Source organism: Haplochromis burtoni, unplaced genomic scaffold (assembly GCF_018398535.1).
Source record: "Haplochromis burtoni strain Fernald_Lab_line unplaced genomic scaffold, NCSU_Asbu1 Contig_113, whole genome shotgun sequence".
Taxonomy (NCBI): Eukaryota; Metazoa; Chordata; class Actinopteri; order Cichliformes; family Cichlidae; genus Haplochromis; species Haplochromis burtoni.
This window is the reverse complement of record NW_024582474.1, coordinates 1,240,659-1,264,168: the sequence shown is the minus strand read 5'-3', so window position 1 is coordinate 1,264,168 and position 23,510 is coordinate 1,240,659. Positions and strand designations below refer to the sequence as shown.

At 40.3% G+C, this 23,510-nt stretch overlaps 3 protein-coding genes across 6 annotated transcripts in view; 1 reads left to right on the top strand and 2 right to left on the bottom strand.

The window, feature by feature from the left end:
- The window catches only part of pkn3 (protein kinase N3), a 47,718-nt gene extending 46,957 nt beyond the window's left edge, over positions 1 to 761 (top strand). The window contains exon 22 of the mRNA XM_005928999.3: positions 53 to 761. Coding sequence (XP_005929061.1) covers positions 53 to 253 — 201 coding nt within the window. The 3' untranslated portion in view covers positions 254 to 761. The remainder of the gene's footprint in view (positions 1 to 52) is intronic.
- Positions 762 to 885: 124 nt separating this feature from the next.
- zdhhc12b (zinc finger DHHC-type palmitoyltransferase 12b) lies at positions 886 to 13,589 on the bottom strand. Of its 4 annotated transcripts, none has more exons than XM_005928997.3 (5): positions 13,003 to 13,587; positions 12,763 to 12,902; positions 9,907 to 9,999; positions 3,297 to 3,466; positions 891 to 3,211 (listed from the first exon to the last, which is right to left on the bottom strand). In XM_005928997.3, exons 1-5 carry the CDS (start codon positions 13,097 to 13,099, stop codon positions 2,896 to 2,898), a joined length of 816 nt encoding a protein of 271 aa, XP_005929059.1. In that variant the 5' UTR covers positions 13,100 to 13,587; the 3' UTR covers positions 891 to 2,895. The 4 variants fall into 4 exon arrangements, with proteins under 4 accessions (XP_042079460.1, XP_042079461.1, XP_005929059.1 ...); XM_005928998.3 differs by having other exon boundaries at positions 894 to 3,211; positions 3,297 to 3,463; positions 13,003 to 13,585; XM_042223526.1 differs by having other exon boundaries at positions 886 to 3,211; positions 12,763 to 13,589.
- Positions 13,590 to 14,854: 1,265 nt separating this feature from the next.
- uap1l1 (UDP-N-acetylglucosamine pyrophosphorylase 1, like 1) lies at positions 14,855 to 18,965 on the bottom strand (the record flags this gene model as incomplete). The annotated part of the gene is given in 8 exon segments (XM_042223525.1): positions 14,855 to 15,175; positions 15,329 to 15,395; positions 15,585 to 15,767; positions 15,877 to 16,017; positions 17,036 to 17,229; positions 17,568 to 17,740; positions 17,813 to 17,988; positions 18,761 to 18,965. Coding segments are annotated over 8 exon segments (1,226 nt in total), but the record flags the coding sequence as incomplete, so codon positions are not given.
- Positions 18,966 to 23,510: the final 4,545 nt, after the last annotated feature.

Genomic DNA, 23,510 nt, shown 5'->3' with positions numbered 1-23,510 from the left:
TGGCCACATCTTTCTTGAAAAAGACAATTTAACTCCTATTTTATGTTACCAGGAAATGGACTGGGATGCTCTTCTGGCCAAGAAGGTGAAGCCTCCCTTCCTGCCAGCCATTAGAGCTCCACAGGATGTCAGTAACTTTGATGAAGAATTCACTCGTCTCAAACCGGTCCTTACACTCCCGCGGACACCCTGCGTCCTCACTGCTGAGCAACAGGAAATCTTTGCAGACTTTGATTTCTCTTTCATTAGCTGACCACGGCGATTCAAGCTCTGTCTTATTCAACACTGCTCTTCTGGCTCAACAGAAGAGCAGAAGATGGAAAAACTCTAGATATCCTTCAGATATTTCTTCCCTGGCAAGATCTGCTTAGCTGGGTCTGATTTCATTGTGCAGGAGTTACTTTTAACACTTTGCCAAAATCATTTTTGTACTTTTTTGTCATTTTTCGTTAGGCTATTTACAGAATATTTACACTGCAATGTTTCTGAAGAGTAACACTGTCCAACCTGTAAATATGTGAAGTCTCACTGAAGGTAAAATGCACTGAATGTACTTTTCTATTGATTGTTTTGTTATTCTCTCTTTGTTAAATGCTTAAAATGGCCAAAATTCTCACTTCTGCTGATATCGACCTGTTAATGTCTAGAAATTTTAAATAACAAATGTGCCTATTTAGACAAAACCAGCCTATATGTAAAGTGTAAATTATGTGAAGGTAAACATGAATAAATGTATAAATGCTGGACTTTAACCAGAAAGCTCCTCATGAAACATTTATTGAGTTTTATAGTACTTCCAGTATTTACAGTATTTAAAAAAACACTGCATGACAATATTGTATATAATTGAAAACTACACAGACTGTAAATGTTAATTTGTAAAAAAAAAAAAAAAAAGCAGAGATCTTACTGTCCAAGCAGAAGGACTCAGCATTTTGCACTGGATCAAACACAAACATTTATTGCTGTCTTACAAGGTTACTATTGCACAAGGAAAACCTTAAATGGAAACATATTGCACTCAAACCTTTTAGCTAATAACCAGTGTTCCACTGTATCATTCAAGTCCCTGTTAAAATAGTTTTACAAAAATCTAAAGACATTTTCTGCTCCAAAATAGTTTTAAAAATATGTACAATTTTAAACAACTTGAGACACTGTAACAGGTCTAAATATCGTGTACATGTATGGAATAATTGCCAGGAACAATACAGTTCATATTTCAAACACACTCACTTGGACTAACCTACTTTAGTGACAAACGCTGCTGGAGAAGGTGAATCCTGTAAAACAGGCACAGCATTCATCATACGAGACAACAAGAGAATGGAACCCACTACACTAAAGTAATTGTTACTCAAATTTTGAATGTAATGATTGATGTGAATTGAGGGTGAACAGTCAGGTTATTGTCAACAAACATCACTTGTTACTTAAATGATTTTGTGGAAGAGGCAGGACTGAGGGTATTTGGGTGAGTAAAGTCCTAGCTTAACCGGATTCACTCGGGTGTGTAAAATGCCTGAAGACAATGTAGAGAGTTGCTTGTTTTGAAGGAAATTATGAACTTGATGTGTAAACAATAAGGAGGAAGGCCGCAGTGCTGGTTACCAGTTATTAAGAGGCCTCATTCTGGAAACACACACTATGTTCAAATTGTCCTAAAAATGACTCCTATTTCCTGTTCCCGACCTGGTGATGTTCTCCATCGAGGTCAAAATGTTTAAGTTGGGGAAAAGAAGCCTGTGTGCTGAGATTCTAACCAACTCTATGTCTACTGTGTTGAAATTACAGCATCGAGACAATGGATGGCAAAATGCCCACCTTATTAGCGTGTTCTTACTGTGATGTTTCGTGAAGGTCACAAAAAAATAGCAATAGTCCTGTCCCTGAGTGTTCTGCTCACTAATACTGAAACTTGGCTGAACTGTCCGTCCTCTGGAGTCTGCACAGACCAACAATGAGCAATGCTCATAAGCATGTAGGCATAGTAGCTGTATTTTCACGAACGTGTGCGAGGCTCAAGATCTGATGCTTTTGTTTACCTTCTACACATCTTACAGGTCATACAGCTGTTTGAAAAATGCTGGCTAAATCCTGAGCTCCAGCTGTGTCTCAGACCTTTGAACCTCACATTCTTCACTTTCTATTTCTAAGACCTGCGTTGGTTCGCACAATCCTCGTTGGGTTTCTCACCGGTTCTGCTGTTTTTGAGCTGCTAATTTGTTCTGCTCTTGGCAGCATATTGATTATTATTGAAATGAATCGGCTGCATCTTTAAATTTCATTAAATTAGTGCACTGTTATTAGATCATGATCATTAGGGCATCATGCTAATTTGCCCTGCCCCATAGCCCGTAAGACACATGAGCAGGAAAATGATTTATTTCATTTAAGTCCTTGATTTCCATGACTGAAGTAAAATTTCCTCCATCCATCACTTATTCTAGCTGACCTTAAGTAAAAATTAATTCCATGATAAACAACAAACATTCCAAATGTGAACTGTGCATTATACTTAAGTCAATTATTATAGCTCTTATTTCTCTTGATGTAGACCTTAACATAAGGTCTTTAGACCAGAATTTGAAATGCTTTTATTATAGCTGTCATGCACCTGTATCACTTTACTCATTAGAAAACTTCCTAACCAAAACTGACTATTTGAAAGCTCCCACATATTTCACTACGACTGCATTGAGGTAAAAAACAGGAAATGCAGGCAATCAATTGCAATAAAGAACGACTGAGAGGATGAGAAGGAGGGAAACGCTCCACAGTTATGGCACAACAACACAAATGCCTATATAAAGGGAACCGCTCACAAGCACAGTTTATCCTCCTATTTGGTGTGTAATCCCAGATCCAGAGAGGCTGTTCATCACTGAAATGTACCTAAACCTGATCGCTGCCCTCCTTGAAGTACACTTGCTCCCACACCACTGTGCCCCAGATGCAGAAGAAACCCCAAAGGTTTTGGAATGTCCCGCGGTCAAAGGGGTTCTCATCTGCACCGCAGTGTTTGAGGTAGGAGATGCGGTGGCGCGACATGAACTCCCACGTGGTTGTGTTGAGAGAAACCAGGTATAGATGGGAGCCGAGCAGCAACAGTACGATGAGCGAGAGCAGCGCTAGCAGCATGGTCACGGCCGTCAGGACTCCGTTTGTACGCAGCCACTGGTGCCAGATGGGTACGTAGGTGAAACCCGTCCTGAAGAGGAGAGAGCAATAGGATGTGACAGCTTTGCAACAGCAGCAACAGTAACATGGAGGTAGAGATGGGTGGTGTTGCTCACCAGGCAATGCGCAGGCCCCATAGAAGCACTAGCAGCTGGAAGGCCAGGTAAAACACAAACCAGCGGTGGTTCCTCTCACCAACGCAGTTCTCAATCCAGGGACAGTGATGGTCATAACGCCGGACGCAGTGCTGACACGTCTGGCAGTGCTTTGATCTCATTGGCTGCTGCTTGAAACACAGAACAATTTTTTTTTTTTTTGAATGAAACAAGTGTCCAAATCATTAATCATCTCCATGATTTCTGCTTCATTAACCTCTTGCACGCAAAATAAATCTGATGGTTCCACAGTTATTATGTTACAACTGAAGAATTGAAATTCTGAGTTAATTCCACTACTAACTGTATACAGTGTTATTAAATTCACGTGCCATAGAACCCTCATCTTTAATAATTGTACCATTTATATTCAATTCCTTTTCTTTCTTTCAGTTTTATTTATATAGAGGCAAATCACATCAACAGTTGCCTCAAAGAGCAAGCGATTAATAATAACTAATAATTAATGATTAAATGCAGAGTTGTGTATAAACCACTCGGTGCATCATGGGAAGTCCCCAGCAGCCTAGGCCTACTGCATTATAACTGAGGGAGGATTCAGGGTCACCTGGCCCAGCCCTAACTATATGCTTTAGCAAAAAGGAAGGTTTTAAGCTTACTCTTAAATGTACAGATGGTGTCTGTCTCCTGAATCCAAACTGGAAACTGGTTCCATAGAAGAGGGGCCTGAAAGCTGAAGCCTCTGCATCCTATTCTACTTTTAAATATCCTACAAACCCCAAGTAAACCAGCAGTCTGAGACCAAAGTGTTCTAATGGGGTGTCATGGTACTATGAGGTGTTTAAGATTACTCAAGACCTTGTATATAAAGAGGAATTACCATAGGTGGATCTAACAGATGATCAGTGCAAACAGGATCCATAAATGCTATGAATATGTGCACGTCACAGTGTTGTTGTTTTTTGAGTTTTACAATACATGTGCAAGATTTTCAAGCAAGCTTTTTCACTTTGTCATTATGGGGTACTGCAAGTAGAATTTTGAAGTGAAAAGAACTGAATTCAAGGCTATGTGACAAAATGTGGAACAGGTAAAGCGGTGTGAATACTTTCCAAGGACACAAAGTGTCGTTAGTTCAGCCATTTAGTCATTTAATTTAGAGCAATTTAGCATCACCGTTCAGTTCATAGGCCACTCGGAGGCAGGGAGAGCAGCAGGAAGACCCCCTAGCACTGAGCAGAGTGGGCAACCATGTCAGCAGATATGAAACTGAAAATGAAATATGGGGATGACAGGGAAGTGGGTTGTAAAGTGCCTTAGAAATGGATAGGCTAAAGCAGCTGAAACAGAGTGTAGCTGGATGTGTAAAAGTATATCAGGTGACTGATATACTGTTGTGTCACTGAGATGAGCTAACCGGCCAGGACAGGCACAATGCTTATGATGATGACAAACACAGAGCAGGAAGAAGGAAAGATTAAAGACCATTACAGAAATTCATTGGAGTAAAATCCTTCATCCCCTCCGCTTCCTACTCATGTTTGATGTTTACATATAGAAAATCAACAAAAAGCACGTCGTTAACACAAACAAATGAGACAAGCAGACTGTCTGCAACTCAGAGCTCAACTCAGTAGTCCAGTATTATCAATGGACCGTGGTACCTCCTTAGAGAAAGTGTCAGCGCGTCATGAATTCTGCCCAATTTTTGTTAGTTCCTGTTTGTGTGAGTATGTGGGGCTTTTTTTATCTGGTGATGAAACATTTTACTCTGAGTCCCGGCATACTGCATCTGAAGTATTATCTGATACTTTTAAGGTCGTCTGGGTATGTAACACAGCCCTGTGTTTCCTGATATCCTATACCACTGCTGGATCCTGCCAGATATCAAGTGTCTCATTTCAGCCTGAGAGCCACACACTGACACACAAACACATGCAGAGAACAAAGAGGTGACATTGTACAGTTTGCCCATCCTGTATGGGAATACAGATGCTACGTCTGTCCACCCCAGCTTTTCCTCTATTGTCACAAGCAGACATATGCTTATTCAAACTTCTGCTTCAACATCCAGAACGACCTTCAGACTCCTTTTAAAAGTAAGACTTCAAGGAGGGGGAAAAAACAGCAGAAAATGACCTCTGGAGAGTTGTGGATCCATCACAAGCAGCATCCGTTCGTTGTTTTAGAAGCAACACAATTTTAACTGTCCTTTTATTTCTGGCCATTTGATAAGGTGGTAGAGTAAGTTGTCTACTAATCAAAAATTCAATGGATCGATCCCCCGCTTCTCCAGTTTATCTTGGGCAAGATACTGTACCCCAATGCATCCACATCAATTGCCTCAGTCAAGATCAGGGTTCCGATGCAACAAAATGAACTCTTGCTATCAAAAATGTTTGATTACAGTTCTTGCTTCAAAGGGTGTCACGACCACTTATTAGGTTTAGGGGGTGTGGATCTGGTGAACCAACAATCTAATACAGGAGATCTGGATTGGCTCTCTGTTTAAAAAGTCCTAACCTCTGATAAATGAGCTTAGATGGAGCCTGATGGGTGAGGGTTAGGGGCAGTAACAGCATTAGCTGCCTCTGGTATCCAGGTATATTGATTCCTCTAGAGTCTCTGCTGGAATCTTTAACATCTTATATTCGATCTTCTGAACTGCTCATCCTGCAGAGGACAAAGGGAAGATCCGTGTATCTCTTTTTCACCTAACTTTTATACCTGGTCAAGCTTTCTCCTCCCTCTCTTTCTGGACGTCACATCTTCTGAGATGACATCTGGCCCGATCCTTTGTGACATCCAGTCACGTTGTTAACGCCTGATCACCAGATGACCAGCGACAACTATCATCCTCTCTCCATCTATCTGACTTGTGCACATACATCATTTACTTGAATGTCTCGCTGAATCCCACCTTTCTCGACAGGTATAATCACTTTTTCCACACAGTGCCAGGTAGATTTTTTCCCCCTTAATATATTCAGTTATCATTTAAAAGTTGCATTTTGTGTTTACTCAGGTTATGTCTAAAACATTTAAGCGTGACAAGTATCCAATTTACCATTTGGTAAATGGACTGGTACCATTTTACTGGTTCTTATATATAGCACTTTTCTACTCTGAGCATTCAAAGCGCTTTATACAACTTGCCTCTATACAAGTGCTTTCTATCTAACATTCACACTCATTTATACTCCAATGGATGAAGATGGGAGAGCAACTTGGGATTAATATCTTGACCAAGGAGTTTTAGGCCGCAGACTCAAGCAGATGGGGATCGAACAACCAACCTTTTGATTAGTAGGTGACCTGCTTAGCCTCCAAACGGCTCTGGTGGCTTTGGCTCTCTGATTTTGTTCTGGCCAGATGTACCACCCTCACCTCTCCACAACTGAGATTAGCTCCCTCACAGAAAAGTGAATCAGTGCAGTACAAATGTAGTGACAAAGATATCTCACACATTCACTGCCTTTTCCTTCAGAGACCTAGTCACTTGGGTTGTGGTTGTACACGTACAAATCTCAACTGTACTTAAGTATTTATTTTTCCCTTTTAGTCCCTACATTTTTACCCAAATATCTCCATTTTCTACTCGGGGTTGTTACTCTAAGTTTAAGACATGTGAGGACATTTGAGTTATTATTTCAGGTTACTGTGCGTCTTGAAATATTTTATATATTGAAATATATAAAAGTTGAACCTAAATGGAGGGAACAATAATTGCTTGTGCTTATTGCACATGAACAAATAAACAGGGCAAAAACATTTAGTCGGTGCATCATTTACAGCACTGTTTTCAAGGCTTAAAGTGGGCCGGAACAATCCAGAACAGTGTGTTTTGGTCCAGATATCTGGAAGCTGGTCATAATAAGCTTTTTTTCCACAACACTGGTGGTTCTGCATCTAGTGCTACGGAAGAGAAGCATAAAACTTTTTAAAGTCGTGGATAATTTAAATTCAATGTTATTTATACAGCTCCAATTCACAACAAGAGTCACCTCAAGGAATTTCCAGTGCAATTTTTCAAATATACTCATAAGAGCAGACACACAAACAGTTTGTGTGCCATTTGTCACACAGCATGCCTGCTGTGCTTGCAAAGGACAGAAAAGAAAGTGAGATAACTTCACTCGGAGATGGAGAGATAACAGGAGATTTTATCTTCTAGGATAAAGATTGCTCAGTGGCATTAGATAGCTGACGTGTAATCTCCTTATTTAATTTAGAGCTGTTTTTAAAAAAAGATGTCAGATCAATAGATGATCTGTTGTTTGGTGTGATCTGTTTTCCATCCATCTTCTTTTTCCACTTACCTGGGGCCGGGTCGCAGGGGCAGCAGCCTAAGCAGAGAAGCCCAGACCATGCCTGGCCCCGACCACCTCCTCCAGCTTGTCTGGGGGAACACCAAGGTGTTCCCAGGCCAGTTGAGAGATATAATCTCTCCAGCGAGTCATGGGTCTGCCCTGGGGTCTGCTCCCGGTGGGACATGCCCGAACCACGTCAACTGGCTCCTTTCGTTGTGGAGGAGCAGCGGCTCTACTCTGAGCCCCTCCCAGATGGCTGAAGTCCTAAACCTATCTCTTTTTTTTAACTTGTATTGTGTCTTTTACCTGTATTGCTATGTATCACTTTTATTATTTTTTAAATCTTTTTAGTTTTAAATAGTTGTACAGCACTTTGTTTGAAAGCGCTTTATAAATAAAGTTATTATTATTATTATTATTATCATTCTGGAAAGAAGCTTATTTCCGCTGTTTGTATCCGTGATCTTGTTCTTTCGGTCACTGCCCAGAGCTCGTGACCTCGTGATAGGTGACGGTAGGGACGTAGACTGATCAGCAAGTAGAGAGCTTTGCTTTTACACTCAGCTCTCTCTTCAGCATGGCGGACTGGTACAGCGTCCGTATCACTGCAGCTGCAGCACCAATCCATCTGTCGATCTCCTGCTCTCTTGTCCCGTTACTTGTGAGTAAGACCATGAAATACTTAAACTCCTCAAATCGGGGCAGGAAATCGTCCCTGACCCAGAGTGGACACTCCACCCTTTTCCGGCTGAGGACCATGGCCTCAGATTTGGTGGTGCAGATTCTTATTCCCACTGCTTCACACTCGGCTGTGAACCGTTCCAGTGCGAGCTGGAGGTCATCATCTGATGAAACCAACAAAATCACATCATCTGCGAAAAGCGGAGATGAGATTCTGAGACCACCCAAATGAAAGCCTTCTGCCACTTGAGTACAGATAGAAATTCTGTCCATAAAAATAACAAACCGAATCGATGACAAAGGGCAGCCCTGGCGGAGTCCATCACCCACAGTGAACGAGTTCAACTTATTGCCAGATATGTGGACCAAGCTCTTGCAACAGTTGTCTATGGATCGAATGGCCCGTAGAAATGGGCCAGGCGCCCTTATACTCCTGAAGCACCTCCCACAGGACACCCCAAGGGACACGGTTGAATGCCTTCTCCGTGTCTTCTCTGGTTGGGCAAACTCTCATGCACCCTCAAGAATCCTTGAGAGGATAAGGAGCTGGCCCAGTGTTCCACAACCAGGATGAAAACCACATTGTTCCTCCTGTATCCGAGGTTCGACTAACAGACTGTTCCCCCTTTCTTAAAGATGGGAACCACTACCCCGGTCTGCAAATCCAGAGGTACCACCCCTGATCTCCACACAACATTGCAGAGCCATGTCAATCATCCACCCAAGGTGAAGTGTTCCCTTGATCTTGCACTCATAGGGGTCTTCTGAATCACTCTTTGTCTGGTCCCTCACCCAGGACCAATTTGCCATTGGAGACCCTATCAGGAGGCAAAAGCACCTGGACAACATAGCCCCTGGGAACCCTGGGACACACAAAACCCTCCACCACGATAAGGTAGCAATTCGCGGTTTTCATATTATGAAACATTGTGCAAAATTCAACACAGTTCTATTCCATTTTAATTGTATAGCGCTAAATTACAAGAACAATCAACTCCGGGCGCTCAAGATTGTAGAGACCTGACGATAATAAACTGGCATACTGCCTTTTTGTTATTCACATGTTCCATGACAGTTGTAGGCAGCTGAGTGCAGACTACACTGCTTATCTCACAACACAGTGACGTTTACAGCCATGCCCTATGATGGAGTGGTGGTCAGTGTCAGGTTACACCAAGGGCAGCAGGCAGCAAATTAGGTGATGATGTTTATTAGATTCACTCAATGAATTCCACCTTTGAATTAGCTTTGTACTGCTTTGGGTTGAAAATCAGCCGTAATACCAGAAAGAGCAGCAGGAAAGCTCCATCTGATCTCCACATATCTACAATGAAGGCAACAGAGCTAGTTTCTTTTAATTCCCTTTGTTTTTCTCTGCTTGTGTTCTACATTATGGATGTGCAAACTGTTTACGTTCATTATTAATTAGAACTGAAGTAACAAGGAGTTACTTTTTACTTTTATACTTTTCAAAGCCTGTACTTTTTTTTACTTTTACTGGAGTAAAAAAGTTGAATAAGTACTTTAACTTTTACCAGGGTATTTTTTATTGGAAGTGTCTCTACTTCTATTTAAGTGACGTGTGTATACCACCTCTGCCGATGAGCTGAGCAGCATACCTGAAGCAGACAGTGGCCACAGCGGCGCTGTCTCAGGGATTTGGTGGCAGGAGGAATCATGTCCTGCTGCTCCTCAGTCACTCCCAGCATGAACTAATACAACAAAGAAGACAAAGTGGTCAGAAAGGAGTAACTGTCCAGCTAACAAATTATGTTAAAGTGGACACTGTCACTGTTTCCCACTTTTTCTATATGGTAGGGACATCAGATGGACTGAGGTGTCCTCACTTTTAATCTTATCCTTCCTGGTCACTCCAAGTGAAAATCTTAACATGTTCACCTCAGCCCCCTGTCTGTTAGTCAAAGCCACTGTCTCCAAGCCATACATCATAACATGTCTTACTACCATCTTGTAAATCATCCCTTTCACACTCCTGACTTTTATCTCCACCCACTCCATTCTGCCTGCACTCTCTTTCACCTCTCTTGGGCAGCGTCTGTTGCTTTAGATGGTCTGGACCCCAACCAAGTTATACAACAGCTGAACCTTTAATTGCATCTTTGCTAGTAACTTCTGACTTGCATGAAATCCTTTTACTTCATCTAAGAGCAGAGTACCACTCTCTGTGCTGGCACATCGACAGTAACTCACTATCTCTGGTCCTTGCATGTTCACCCTTTCCACCTATCTCATTCTCATTCACACACACATATTCTGTTCTTGCTACTTTCATTCCTCTTCTCCATAGCATACCTCTACCGCTCCCTACTCTCGCTATAGATCACAATGTCAACTGCAAACATCATAGTCCACAGAGACTCCTGCCTGACCTCATCTGTTAGCCTGTCCATTACAACAAGGGCTGGATATCATCACTGATTTCTATAATCGATTTGATTCCGATTCACGAGGTCCCAATTCAATTCTATCCCTGATTCAATTTGATTAAATTCAATTTTGACTTAGTCAGGTATATTATAATTCTGATCATTTATCAGTACATATCCATATTTTATATCTAGGTATAAAAACTGACTTCGTCAGAGGTGTAAGCATCACAGCACATGCCTTTGTGTCAAAGTAACTGAGGATAAAACACAGAAAAACATGAAGGGGATTTTCCTGGCCTGAATTTTTATAGCACCACCTTAAAAATTCTCTGCAGTAGATCAAAAACAGAAGAAAACCATGAATTAACATATGAACATTACCTGATGCTGCTGAAGCGAAACAGAGCAAAGTTACAGAGGTTTTATTAGAGACACAGCTAAGCCTTTTACAGTTTGGCATAATTTTAAAAAGTTTACATTTCTTTGTCGTTGAACAGCAGAAATTAGGCATTTTTGAAAAACAACAAACAAACCAAAAAAAACCAAAACAGCGGGCGACAGCAATGCACACAACGGTAGACTGGTGCGTAATAAGCAAGCGAATAATGCAGAAAACAGATTTGAGTTTGAGGGAAACTGTTCTTGAATTACACAGAGAAAGAGAGCGAGAGCTGTGCAGGAAGTTTGATTTTATTGTGGTGGAAGCAAAACAGCAAAAGTAGGAGGGAATTAAATATGATGTTTATCAAATGTGAACTGTAGTTTTGATCTTCTTTTGCTGCTGGTTCAGTGAATTTTGATCGGATAATGACAAAACCTGCAGAATCAGAATTCAGCCCAGACAGCGTGTCTGTGTACATGCCATCGGCTGAACGATCTGCTCTTTGTGTTTACATCTTTGTGCGGATTCTGTTTACCTGCTCTCATTTGCTGTTTTAGCTGTTTGGTGGTCGTTGAAATTGTTTTGTGAGCCTTAACCTGAGATTCTGGTGTTTCTGGCAAAATAAATTTATATTTAAAAATCGATTCAGGATTTAATGAATCGATATTGTGTTATTCTAGCTAACATCGATTTGAATCGGAAAATAGATTTTTTAAAGCCACCCCTAATTTCAACTGGAAACAAGAAAGGCTTTAGAGAAGATCCTTCACCACTGTCCTCATACATGTGCTGCACCACCCTCACATACTTTTCTTTCTCGCTATTAGAGTAGGGCAGTGGTTTCAAACTCGCAGCCCATGGCCACTTGTGGCTCACGTCACCCCTACTTGCAGCCCGTATATTGAAGTTACCTTTTTGTTGGGAGGATTTGTTTGTTGTTGAGTGCAATGTTAAAATAAGTTCTTTAAAAAGCAAAAAATGATTTCATATGAAGGCATCATGAGGAGAGAGTACAAACATGTTGAGGGACTGGCTGTGTTAGTTCAGTGAGAGTTATTTCTGAAAAAAAACAATTTTCACCAGCAGTCAAAAGCTAACGTGTACACTTGTCTGCTTTTTTATTTTGTTAAATACGAACAAAATTATAACAGAAGTGCTGCCATGTGTCTGGCCAGAAAGAGAGTAGCAATTTCCTTCTCTGGTAGTTTAATGAAAGGCTTCGGTTAGTTAAGCATGAGGGGGGGAAAAATGTGTTAACACTGGCAGTTTTGTCTTGTTATACAATATTTGAAATTTAAAACAAACAAACAAAACACTAAATTTTTGGAAATACTTGCGGGCGTTTTCTTGATTGGTTTGTTTTTGCACTACTTACACTAAAGTGGCCACTAAAGAGATGACAGTGCCAGCAGTGGCCTACAGCTCATTTAAGTTACAATATTAAGCAACTTTAGGCGACTATTGCTGTGATCTTATATAAATAAAACTGAACTGAATTAAAGGCAGAGTGTTAGTTTGCCTTAAATAAATTATTGTTATCATTATTGTTTTGGCACTGCAAGCACACGATTATCTTTTAAGATATATTTTTTAAATCAGGTTTTTTAACCAGCAATGCAAACATTCAAGCTGCTTCAAACCATCACAACACAAAGGTAAAGAGTGGGAGTGATAACAGTAATGTACAGTAGGCTCGTGCTCACCTGCAAGTCCGTGTCATCAGACAGGATGAAACCCGGGTCCATCAGAGAGACCGCGAAGTACAGCAGCACAGACAGCAGCACCAGCAGGACGAAGAGCACGGGCTGGACAAGCTGGCCCGTCTCCTCCTGCTTCCTCAGCTCTGTGAACACATCACTCACACACTTAACACCACCACAGCTCCCAGGGGTGTGCGAGCGATTATAGAGGCAAAGCCTATGAATGTAAAGTGATAGATTCACCTGTATCATGTAGGAAGAGGATTAACGTTATGACCCATGTCAGAATCACATGTGATGTTCTCACCAGAAACCCTGAGCCGAAAACATTTTTGAACATGTTCCTAGCATAATAGATCAGCCATCCAACATGCAAATGGAGCTGATAAACGACAACACCACTCTCTCCCCTGGGCAAGCGTCATACAAGCCGTAATGTCGTCAGAGTATTAAACGATGTGTTACGACCGAATCAAATCGTTGAATATTTCTTCTACCCAGGACATATTACATATGTCGAGTTTCGGCAGCTGGGAAGTAAACATCCCGCTCGCTTCCTTCCAGTGGATTTGTTTTTATCCTTCCAACGACTCACAGTAGCAGCGATTAGTATGGCAAACAATCTAGGCCAAAATTCTCCAATTTTCTAACCCGTTTGTTTAAGAAATGACGTAAAAATCGCCGTTTGATAAGTCAGAACGCCGTAAAAAAACGGCGTTGACCCGAACAGAACACAGTATTTTACGCCAGAGACTGGCGCCTTGAACGCCCCTTCTGAGTGGAGGAAAAAACGCCGTTTTTCCCGGTCTTCCAACGCCGCTTTTTACGTCATACGCAGCTGCGCAATGAGCGCTGTTTTTGCAAGTGTTGGGAAAAGCGGCGTTCATAGACCGGGAAAAAGGCGTTCTTTCCGCCACTCAGAAGGGGCGGTTCAAGGCACCACTCTCTGGCGTTCTGACTTATTAAACTGTGATTTTTTACATCATTTCTTAAACATACGGGTTAGAAGTCAGGGCAGAAAACGTACACTGGTCAGATGTGACAATTAGGGCTATTTTGCTTCCATAAATGTACCTAATCAATATTAACCCTGATTCTTTTGTCCCCATGATATAACAGAGAAAACACTATTGTTAAAAAACATTTCTTTTTATTCAATCATCTTCCGGAAGAGAGAGACCCCTGCACAGCTCAAACGCCAGTTGCAAGAGCTCTAACATTTTTAGCTCAACATGTGTCTTATATGGTGTTATTTCTGTACTTCAGACGTCACACACAATTTCAAACATTGCTTATATGGCAAAGTTTCTCTTTTCTGAGTCTTATCTTTTAATATGCCTATGCACTAAAACTTCCTGTTTTTTTAGTCTGGCTGAGCACTTAGCTTGTGAGTCAAAAGTGGCCTTGTTCTACAAGCCTTCATTATTAAAGTACATAAAACAATATAATAGGAAAATAAGGATACTAAGGATATTGATTTCATGACACTTATTAAACTGTGATTTTTACATCATTTCTTAAACATATGGGTTAGAAGTCAGGGCAGGAAACATACACTGGTCAGATGTGACAATTAGGGCTATTTTGCTTCCATAAATGTTTCTAATCATAAAAGACCTTACCAAGATGGCTCCCAAGTAGCTACAGTTATGAGGTGATGATACCTCATCTACATATGTTCACATATATATGTGAAAAGTTGGGGGGGGGAAGTCATCTTAATGTAACTGTGGGAGGGTTATGTATTATTAATTTTAATCTGTAAGTAGTGGTATCTATTAAAGTCTGTTTTTGCCTCTCTCAGCATTTGCAGAAGAAGGGGTGATTTCGTGACCTAACAGCCAGATGTGCTCGGTAAGTAGACCGTTTTATTAATATGTTGTGTTTCTTATACATTCAAGTTAAAATACTTTATTATCTAAGTGACTGTATCAGTCAGTAAAACACCCTCCCTCATGGGTCTCTATGGGGGGTGGGGGGGTGGGGTTAAGCCAAGGTAGTAAGTAACCCAACAGGCATTCACTCATCCACACGTCTCCCCATCATTCACACACATGTATTCTGGATTATCAAAAGACAAAATAGATGAAAGTGGTTTATTTTTGATATTCTTTTATTTTTTGTGGATCAATTTCTTTTTTCTTTTAGAAATTCTCCCCCCAGGAAACAACATCACATTGTAGGTTATCAAAGTGACATTTGGATATGATCATAATTACTAACAATTCAAAATTAAAAAACAAAACTTTGCCACAGTCCTGGCACACACCTCTAAGCTGCAATCCACTGTTTTGGAATGTCAAAAAACTCTCTAAATGACAAAAAAAAGCTATTGAGCTTGCAACTTTTTGGTCTGCTTTTCATCCAGAACAAAGGGAGTATGAATTGTCCTCCCTTTCAGCAGCTGCTCCAGACCCTGACAGAGGAGATGAGGCAGGAGTTAAGTCATGAGCAAAACTAAAAAATTATTTAGTGAGTACTTTTTGTCCGCAGTGTATCTATAATACAAGAAAGAATCGCTGTCTCTAAGTGCTCTGCAGGGTTCCACAATTTAACACACTGTTCTCACCTCTCCAAAGTACGAGACAAGCGGTGAAATCTCACATTGAGCCGGAGGACTGTCATCAGCTGACACGCTGCAGGATGAATAATGCACAACTTGAGATTTAAATAATAGGTTTCAATTTTTTTTTCTATCAGCCTGAAAACAACACTAACATACATTTTAAAAAGAGCTACATGCCACAAAGTATATATTATTATTCCAATAGTAGTAACAACAAATCAGCTCCTCAGGGTGTGGAGTACATAGGAGCATCTCTGACCTGGGAAGAGGAAGGGGATTCCCATATTTATCCAACAGTGTGGCTCCAGCAGATGTGACCCAACGGCAGTGTTGAGCCAGCAGAGAGTTCCTGGCTGTGGTCGGGTTGTCTGTGGCTGAGCCATCTGCATTTTTCAGGGGGGAAAACTCATCCTCCCTGACAACCTCAAACGCAACGAAGTTCCTTCCAAATACAAGGGAGTAAATTTCTAATTAATTGCAAATCACCTATACAGTAAAAACAACATGTGTAAACACATACAAACTGAAAGATAATGTAGAGCAATTAATACCTTGAGAATTTGAAGACGTCAAAAACAAACTTCTCCATCTTTATGCCATTGGATTTGGATGGTTTGACTTGAACGCCTTGTGCGTCAACAAAGGGCACTTTCTTTAAGGCAACATGTTGCTTCAGCTGGTCTTTATATTTCCTAAAAGATGAAATATGTTAGCAGCACCAAACAAAATGGAATACCATAAAAATGGAGGGTTTTATACTCAAGGAGCAATGAAGTTCAATAGCTGTATAATTAAAATCTGGTTAATTTGGCAGTGAAAAACATGTTAAGACTTCTTCTTTGCCAAGTTGTCAGTTATCAGTAAACAAAGCACTGACTCATCCCTTCAGTTAAATAGCCTTTTATGCTCGAATGAATCATTGACCAGTGCTAACGCCGGTCTTAACAAACAAAGAAAAGAAAAAAAGAAAAGAAAAAAAAGAGAGAGATCAGGTTCAAGGACTGGACTGAAAGTTAGTGACAAAGCAGCCAACGTCCACTGAAAAACTTAGAAAGCGTGGAGAACTACTGCTCATGACCAATTTAAAATATTACAACAAAGGCGAGCTCCTTTGAAGCAAAATATAAAGAAACTCAAGTAGTGTTTTAAGACTTTTGCATAGAACTGCACCACACAGCTAAGCGTTGCTGCAGATCCCTAGAAAGAAATGGTAAATGGTAAATAGCCTGTATTTGTATAGCGCTTTACTAGTCCCTAAGGACCCCAAAGCGCTTTACACATCCAGTCATCCACCCATTCACACACACATTCACACACTGGTGATGGCAGCTACATTGTAGCCACAGCCACCCTGTGGCGCACTGACAGACACTGGCGCCACCGGGCCCTCTGAACTCCCCAACAATGATTATGAAGTGAGAATCACTGAACTATAGCAACTACTACCTTCTAGAGGTTTATGTGTGCTCACTAAAAACTAATTGAAGCTAAGATACCCCAACAGGCTGGGACAGTACACATTTATGCACTAATATATTGTTTTGGTCTATTTGTGGACTCTTTAACAAACATCTAGCATACACTGAAACAGCCAGATCTAACTTGCAGAATAAAAAGAGCTCAAATTTGTTCTTTCTTAATTTTTTTTGGTCATTTGTGTACTACTAAAAGCTACCATTCGATTGTTTATAATGTTGTGCTGCCCCTTACTCTGCCACATCCTGCAGGAAGCTCCTGGTAAAGAAGTGATTGCAGATGTTTCCAGCACTGTAAACCAACTCTCCTCCAGGTCCTCGCAGTTCAGCCGTCTGTGGCTGGACCTCACTGTACTCGACCACCTGGGATACCCCTCGTACTCTGCAAACCACGCCGACCGGCTCTGTAGGGTACGCCTTCTCCACCACCTAAAGCAAGACAGAGGTGGACGAACAAGGAAGAATTAGGAGAAACCATTAGCATACTCATGTACAGCCAATCACTTGGCTATATGCAGTCTGCTCTAATGACTACACAGATACTCGTACTGGACACAGTTCTGCACGATTTATTGTAGCTGAAGGATTGGACTGCTATTCAAGTAACTTCGTTTAACGTGAGAGTCCAAAGAAAATATTCATAAGAAACAAAAATGAAATTCACTTTCCACAAAATATAATCCTTCTATTGATTATATTCAATTACAATGTAAAAGACATCTTAATGTATTCTTTCATGTATACTGTGTGATGCTGTATTACTCCACCTTGGCCCCACAGTCAGCGCCCTTGCTCACACAGAAGCCAATAAACACAGGATCGGCCATCTTGACCAGAATGTTGTCCACGCAGTACACATGCAGGTACTTTACTCCCCTTTTCTTCATGTCCTCCAGCACCTTATTGTCCACCAGTGCCTGGTACAGACCTCCATTACCATCTGAAACCAAAGTTTAGATAACTCCACTCATATTTGTTTCTGACTCTTCTGTGTAACTTCATATGCACCCACCTGGTGCCATGGCTATCTTCCCTTTATCCTTCAAGATGACTTTTCCATCAAATGTCACAGCTGGAATCATTCTTTGCTCAAACATAACGATGTTTGTTGGTTCCAGTCCAAAATAGTTGTTCTCCTTAAAAAAAGTCTCAGTTGGAGCCAGAGTGAATTCACTGGTCATTATGTACCTGAAGAGCACAGAGGGTAGAGATTATACACCGTTACACACAGTCTGCAGCAGTGGAGGACTATTGTGGAACTCCTGTTTCGGGGGTTAAACTGAATGCAGCATTAGCAAAATCTATTTAGAAAAATGTTTTGAAAAATTAAAACTATTATCCATGTAAAAGCTAAAGGAAGTGATGCCGAGTGGTATAGAGCCATTCTACTTAGTTGAGCACTGAAAATACTTTCTACTACAATCACGCACACTCTGATATGGTGCTTTTATTAATGCCTAAATGCTTTCTAACATTCACAAACATTCTCACACTCCGATGGATGCAGGGACAACCTGAGAATCAGTGTCTTGGCCAAGGACACTTTGGCAAGCAGACCTTTTGATTAGTAGATGACATTCTCAACCACATGAACCACAGCCACGTTTTCAAACCAATGTTAACTTAAAGAATTACCCGATTTTTATTTTTTTTTACCTGATTTTTGTTTCTAAGAAAATTTCAGCCACATATGAGGATATTCGTTTAAACTTTCGATAGAACAGTATCAGTAAGTGGATATCAGGCCCTTGTAGAGCAAGATTTAGTATTTTGGTCTAAATAACCCAAAATGTGATGTCCACATATGTGGACGCCAGGTCCTAGGAGGTTAATGTTGACTTTATTGAAAAAGTTAACATTACAAAAACTTATAGAAAGAGAAAATGCATCAGGATTTTTACTTTGACTTTGAGTATATACTCTTACACTTTATCAGATTAGCAGCGCAAGAGGAACCTACCATGGAACAGTGCATTTAGAGCCATGTTTGCTGTCTGCAAGCTCTTGGATTTTGCGAATGCGTTCTGCCTGGATCTGATACAAAGTTTTGCCACTCGGCAGCCCAACATTGTACATTCCTTTAGGGTACTGAACACCAAGACGGGTCCCCTGACCACCAGCCAAGAGCAGGACTCCAACACAGTTCTCCGAGATTTCCAGCAGCCCTGTTATTGGGAAGAAAAAGAAAAAGCTAAAATGAGCAGAAGCACACACAAGGGAATTGTTTACTTCTATAACTGATACTTTCTATAAAAACGTATTTTAATTTATAATTATATAACTATAACGAACTTATTACTCTATTCTAGAGTTGGATGTCTCGAGACCGGTCTCGACTTTTACGTGGTCTTGGTCTCGGTCTTGGTCTCGCTGTTTCGGTCTTGCGTTCTCAAATCGACATAGTGTTCGGGAGATTTGGAGTCAACCATCAGCGGAGTGGGGGGGGGTGGCTTACTGGGCTTAAGCCCAAAAACAACACACGAAGCACAGAGCGCACCGTCGTAAATTCCCCCTAATTTTGGTATGATCCGAGCTCAGGCACTAGGCGACTGAGCGCAGCACCCATGTGAGCGAGGGGGGAGAAGCTGCTGCCTGCGAATTTGCTGCAGACAGAGGAGAGCTTAAGTTTGACCAGGTACCAAAGCAAATCATTCGTACTGAACTAATAATGTAAATATGACGGTGTATCACAAAAGATTGATATCAAACTGATCACTTGGTTGCGTTACTCGCTCTTCGAGTGAATCAACAAATGGATAAATAAAAAGCCGAACAGCAATGCTGATTTTTTAGTCTTAGCTTACATTTCATATTTTCAGTTGTTACCCTCCACGGCTAAACAAACTCTCTAAATCGGTTTCAGTTGTGTACTGATGAACACAACAATGGACATAAGGAGCTTCTTTCAAAGAAAAAACTCAGGTAGATGTTATTTTATATATTATGCTTTGGATGTTGTTCAGTATATCTATGCAAAACAAGAGGAATTTCAATACACAGCAGTATATTCACAGTTGAAACCAGATATTTACATACACTTTATGGAGAAAACATAAAAACTTTTTTTTACTGTTAAACATCAATTTAGAGTAAACTTTTGTTTTAGATAAATAAATGTTGAAATATCTTTTGAATTAGTTAAATGTCAGAATAAAAAGAGGGAGCTGTCTATTTTAATCACTTTCATCAAATTTAGGAGTACATATACACTAAGTTTATTGTTAATTAATAAGAAAACTCCAGACGATTCCATTCTGAGCTAAAGAAGCTTCTGATAGGTTAGTAGAGTCCATGTGATTTGATGTTACAATTAAAAAAGTGTTTGTGTTTTTATCTGAAGAGTACATAAATATCTGGTTTCAACTGTATATTTGATGATGTTGGTGTTTGGCTTGATTGTCAGCACAAAGAGGGAGAGAGAGGAGCAGAGAGGGAACAAGAGCAGGTGAGACACACATGTTAGTCAAATGGTTGTTTGCCAAAACTCATCAGAACATGTATCTAGTACCTAGTGTTTCTTTTTAGATACCATTTGTTACTTTTCAAATTCTATATTTATTAAGTTATGCAGGCTTGTTTGCACAACAAGGCTAAATAATTATATAAACTTTTCTCAATCTAAATATTGTACTTTGGTAGAATTAAAAAATAAGTGTAGTGCAGGTCTATGATGATTTTTAGTGCTACTATCATCTAGTTCTGATTCTGGTTCTGTCTTGGTTACTGTTGTAGTCCTGTTTTAATTCCAGATCAGTTTTGGGTCTGGTTGAATTGGGGTTTAGTCCCTGTGTCTTGATACAGGCCCGACTTTGTTCTGCCTTGCTGCTTAATTAAAAAACTAGTTTAAGGTGTCCTGAATATGTATATAGAATAGCATCTGGCTGCAGTTTAAAGACTTTTTTTGTCTCGGTCTCGGTCTTGGTCTCGGTCTCGTCTCAACTTGGTCTTGGTCTTGTCTTGGTCTCGGATTAGGCGGTCTTGACTACAAGTCTACTCTATTCATAATTTTATAGAAGCGTTCTTCAGAGCTTAGAAATTACTCAGTTTTATTTGCTGTCATAACCCAGCAGTGCTTACTCATGACAATCACAGAGGACAGCAGTGAAGCAATGACAGCCCAGTGTCAGATCATTTCATGTCGTAGCTTTTAAAGTACTGCCAGGGCAAATGGCTCTGACTTGATTTGGATTTTTTTTTTTTTAAAGTAAAAATCAGAATAAACTTATATGTAAATTATATGTTTTTATATTATATGTATATTAAACATTTCTCTATAGAGTCCATTTAAGAGAGGATTTAAAAATCTCTCTAAATACGTAACCTCTCTTTTAAGGCCTAAAGTTATGTGTGCATCTGTCTGCATCTACAGGCAGCTGTAGCAGACTGCCATCTACTTGGCCACAGTGAAAAGGACTTAACTGTGTTTGTGCTCAAATACTGGAAGATTAAGGAATTAACAAATAATATGTCCTGTGATGTGTTAGCGCCACTGAAGGAGTTTGTGCTTCCTAACCAAGGTTGCTATTGTTAGCCCTTACCATTTCACCATCTCATCAAAATATAGTCAACAAAATGATTTAAATCTAAGCCTGAAAAAAAAAACAACTCACAGTAGCTCACTATTCTGTAAAACCTCCCTTTCACTCTTGCTGCTCTCTTTCTGTCACAAATCGCCCCTGACACTCGTCTCCACTCTGCCTGCACTTTTTCCTTTACCTCTCTTGTGCAACCAAAGTCTGTAGCTTCATTTGAACTGATCTGTCACTGCTCATGCACAGCTCACCACTGTCTTCATTGGATGCCCTGCACCACTCTCACGTGTCTGCCACTCTCGACTTCCTCATGCAGTATCACAGTTCCTCTCTTGGCACCCTGTCCTATGCTTTCTCTTGATCCACAAAGACACAGCGAAGCTCCTTCCAACCTTCTGTGTACTTCTCCATCAGCACCCTCAAAGCAAACATCCCATTTGTTCTGTTCTCCGATTGTCACCTCTCTTCTTAGCCTAGCTACTAAAACTCTTTCCTATATCTTCATTTTATGGCTTATTAGCTTTATTATAGATGCAGACATCAATTTGAATTTAAGATGATGTTGCTCATCAGATTAACTCACTGAATTTCAGGATTATAATGTAGACGAGTTGGAAATCCGCCATGTCCTCTCATGTAATATGTGCTTATATTTGGATTAACTGAGTTGTGGAAAGACAGTTAACCTCAGAGCAGCAGCAGCAAGTCTAAACTGATCATTGCCTATAGCCTACTCGGAAAATCTCCTGGAACTCACAAGAGAAATTGTTACAACTTGTTATTCTTTTCACCACAACTGATTTTAGCATTCTTACACCTTGTGAAATCCAATTTTAACTCCTAATCTAGTCCAGATAATCGGATAAGCCTTCTGTGCGCATGCTCAGGTTTCCATCTATAGTTGGTGGTCCAATCACAAAATGCAAAAAAAGTATATTCCATTAACCTTTCCATCATAAGAAAATGATATAACTTCCCCTTCTCTGCTAAGGCTGGTTATCACTCCTAACGCCAGGTAGCTGGTGGCTAAAGTGTTTCCAAAGTAATTTAAAACAATTATTTTTCAACCAATTTAATATGAAAACACTACAATTAACTTTAAAGTGTTCGCCATTTTGAACTGTTCTGTGTACATATTTGCACACGTTCATATATGATGATGATTACTAGAGTATTTACCACTCAGTATCTGTACTTATGTAACGACTGTCTGCACGTTTGCGAGTATTGAGTTGAGACAAATATTTATGCTTTAATGAGTTCAGCTGTTAAATAAACTAGTTCATGACTGACTGTTTGTCTTTTGTTTGGAAACTTAAAACATAGACATCCTAAGCTCCTGTAAATATGAAACTGCAAAATTGAATTTGTCACATCAAGCTCCAGCAGTGGAAGACGTCCGTGCATAATTGTTTGGCAATTTGTAATTGTGAAGACGAATGTTATTGTTGAACAAATACAAAAGTGTCAGTCAATCCACAAAGAAAACTGGCCTTTGTGTTTTCCATGAGGGATTTGATCAAAACATCAGGATGCAGTGCACCGTTTGATGTAATGAGTGTCCAAACATTGGGATGTAATTGGACAAGCATGTATTAGCACACATTTTGATCATTTATATTATAACTAGTACATAATATGTAACCGTCGTCCCCATTTCCATGTCCTTCACCAAATTTTCATCAAAGCCATGACTTCTGGGTTTTTAAGTTAAATATGTGACTTTTCACTCCGACTCTGAGGTAGGTTAACATATCCTCACTCGCTGTGTTTGACTCAAAGGAAGCTTAACGCCTAGTGACAGTAAGAGAAGACTTTCAAAATAAGAAGCACCTGCCGCAAAACAATTTCACTTTCACTCAGACATTAAAAAACTAATCTGAGGTGCTTTCAACTTGGGATTTCTGGTCTGGTGACTTAGATGAATTTATCCTCAGCAGCAGAGGTGACTCTTGGTCATGTGAGCCAGTTTCGTCATAGCACTTGATGGGTTTTTACCACTGCACTTGGAGACACATTCAAAGTGTTAGCAATTTTCCATCTCACTGACTTTCAGTTCTTAAAGTGATGATGGACTGTTGTTTCCCTTTACTTAGCTGATTGGTTCTTGCCATAATATAAATTTTAACAGTTGTCAAATAGGTCTGTCAGCTGTGTACCAACCTGATTTCTGAGGCG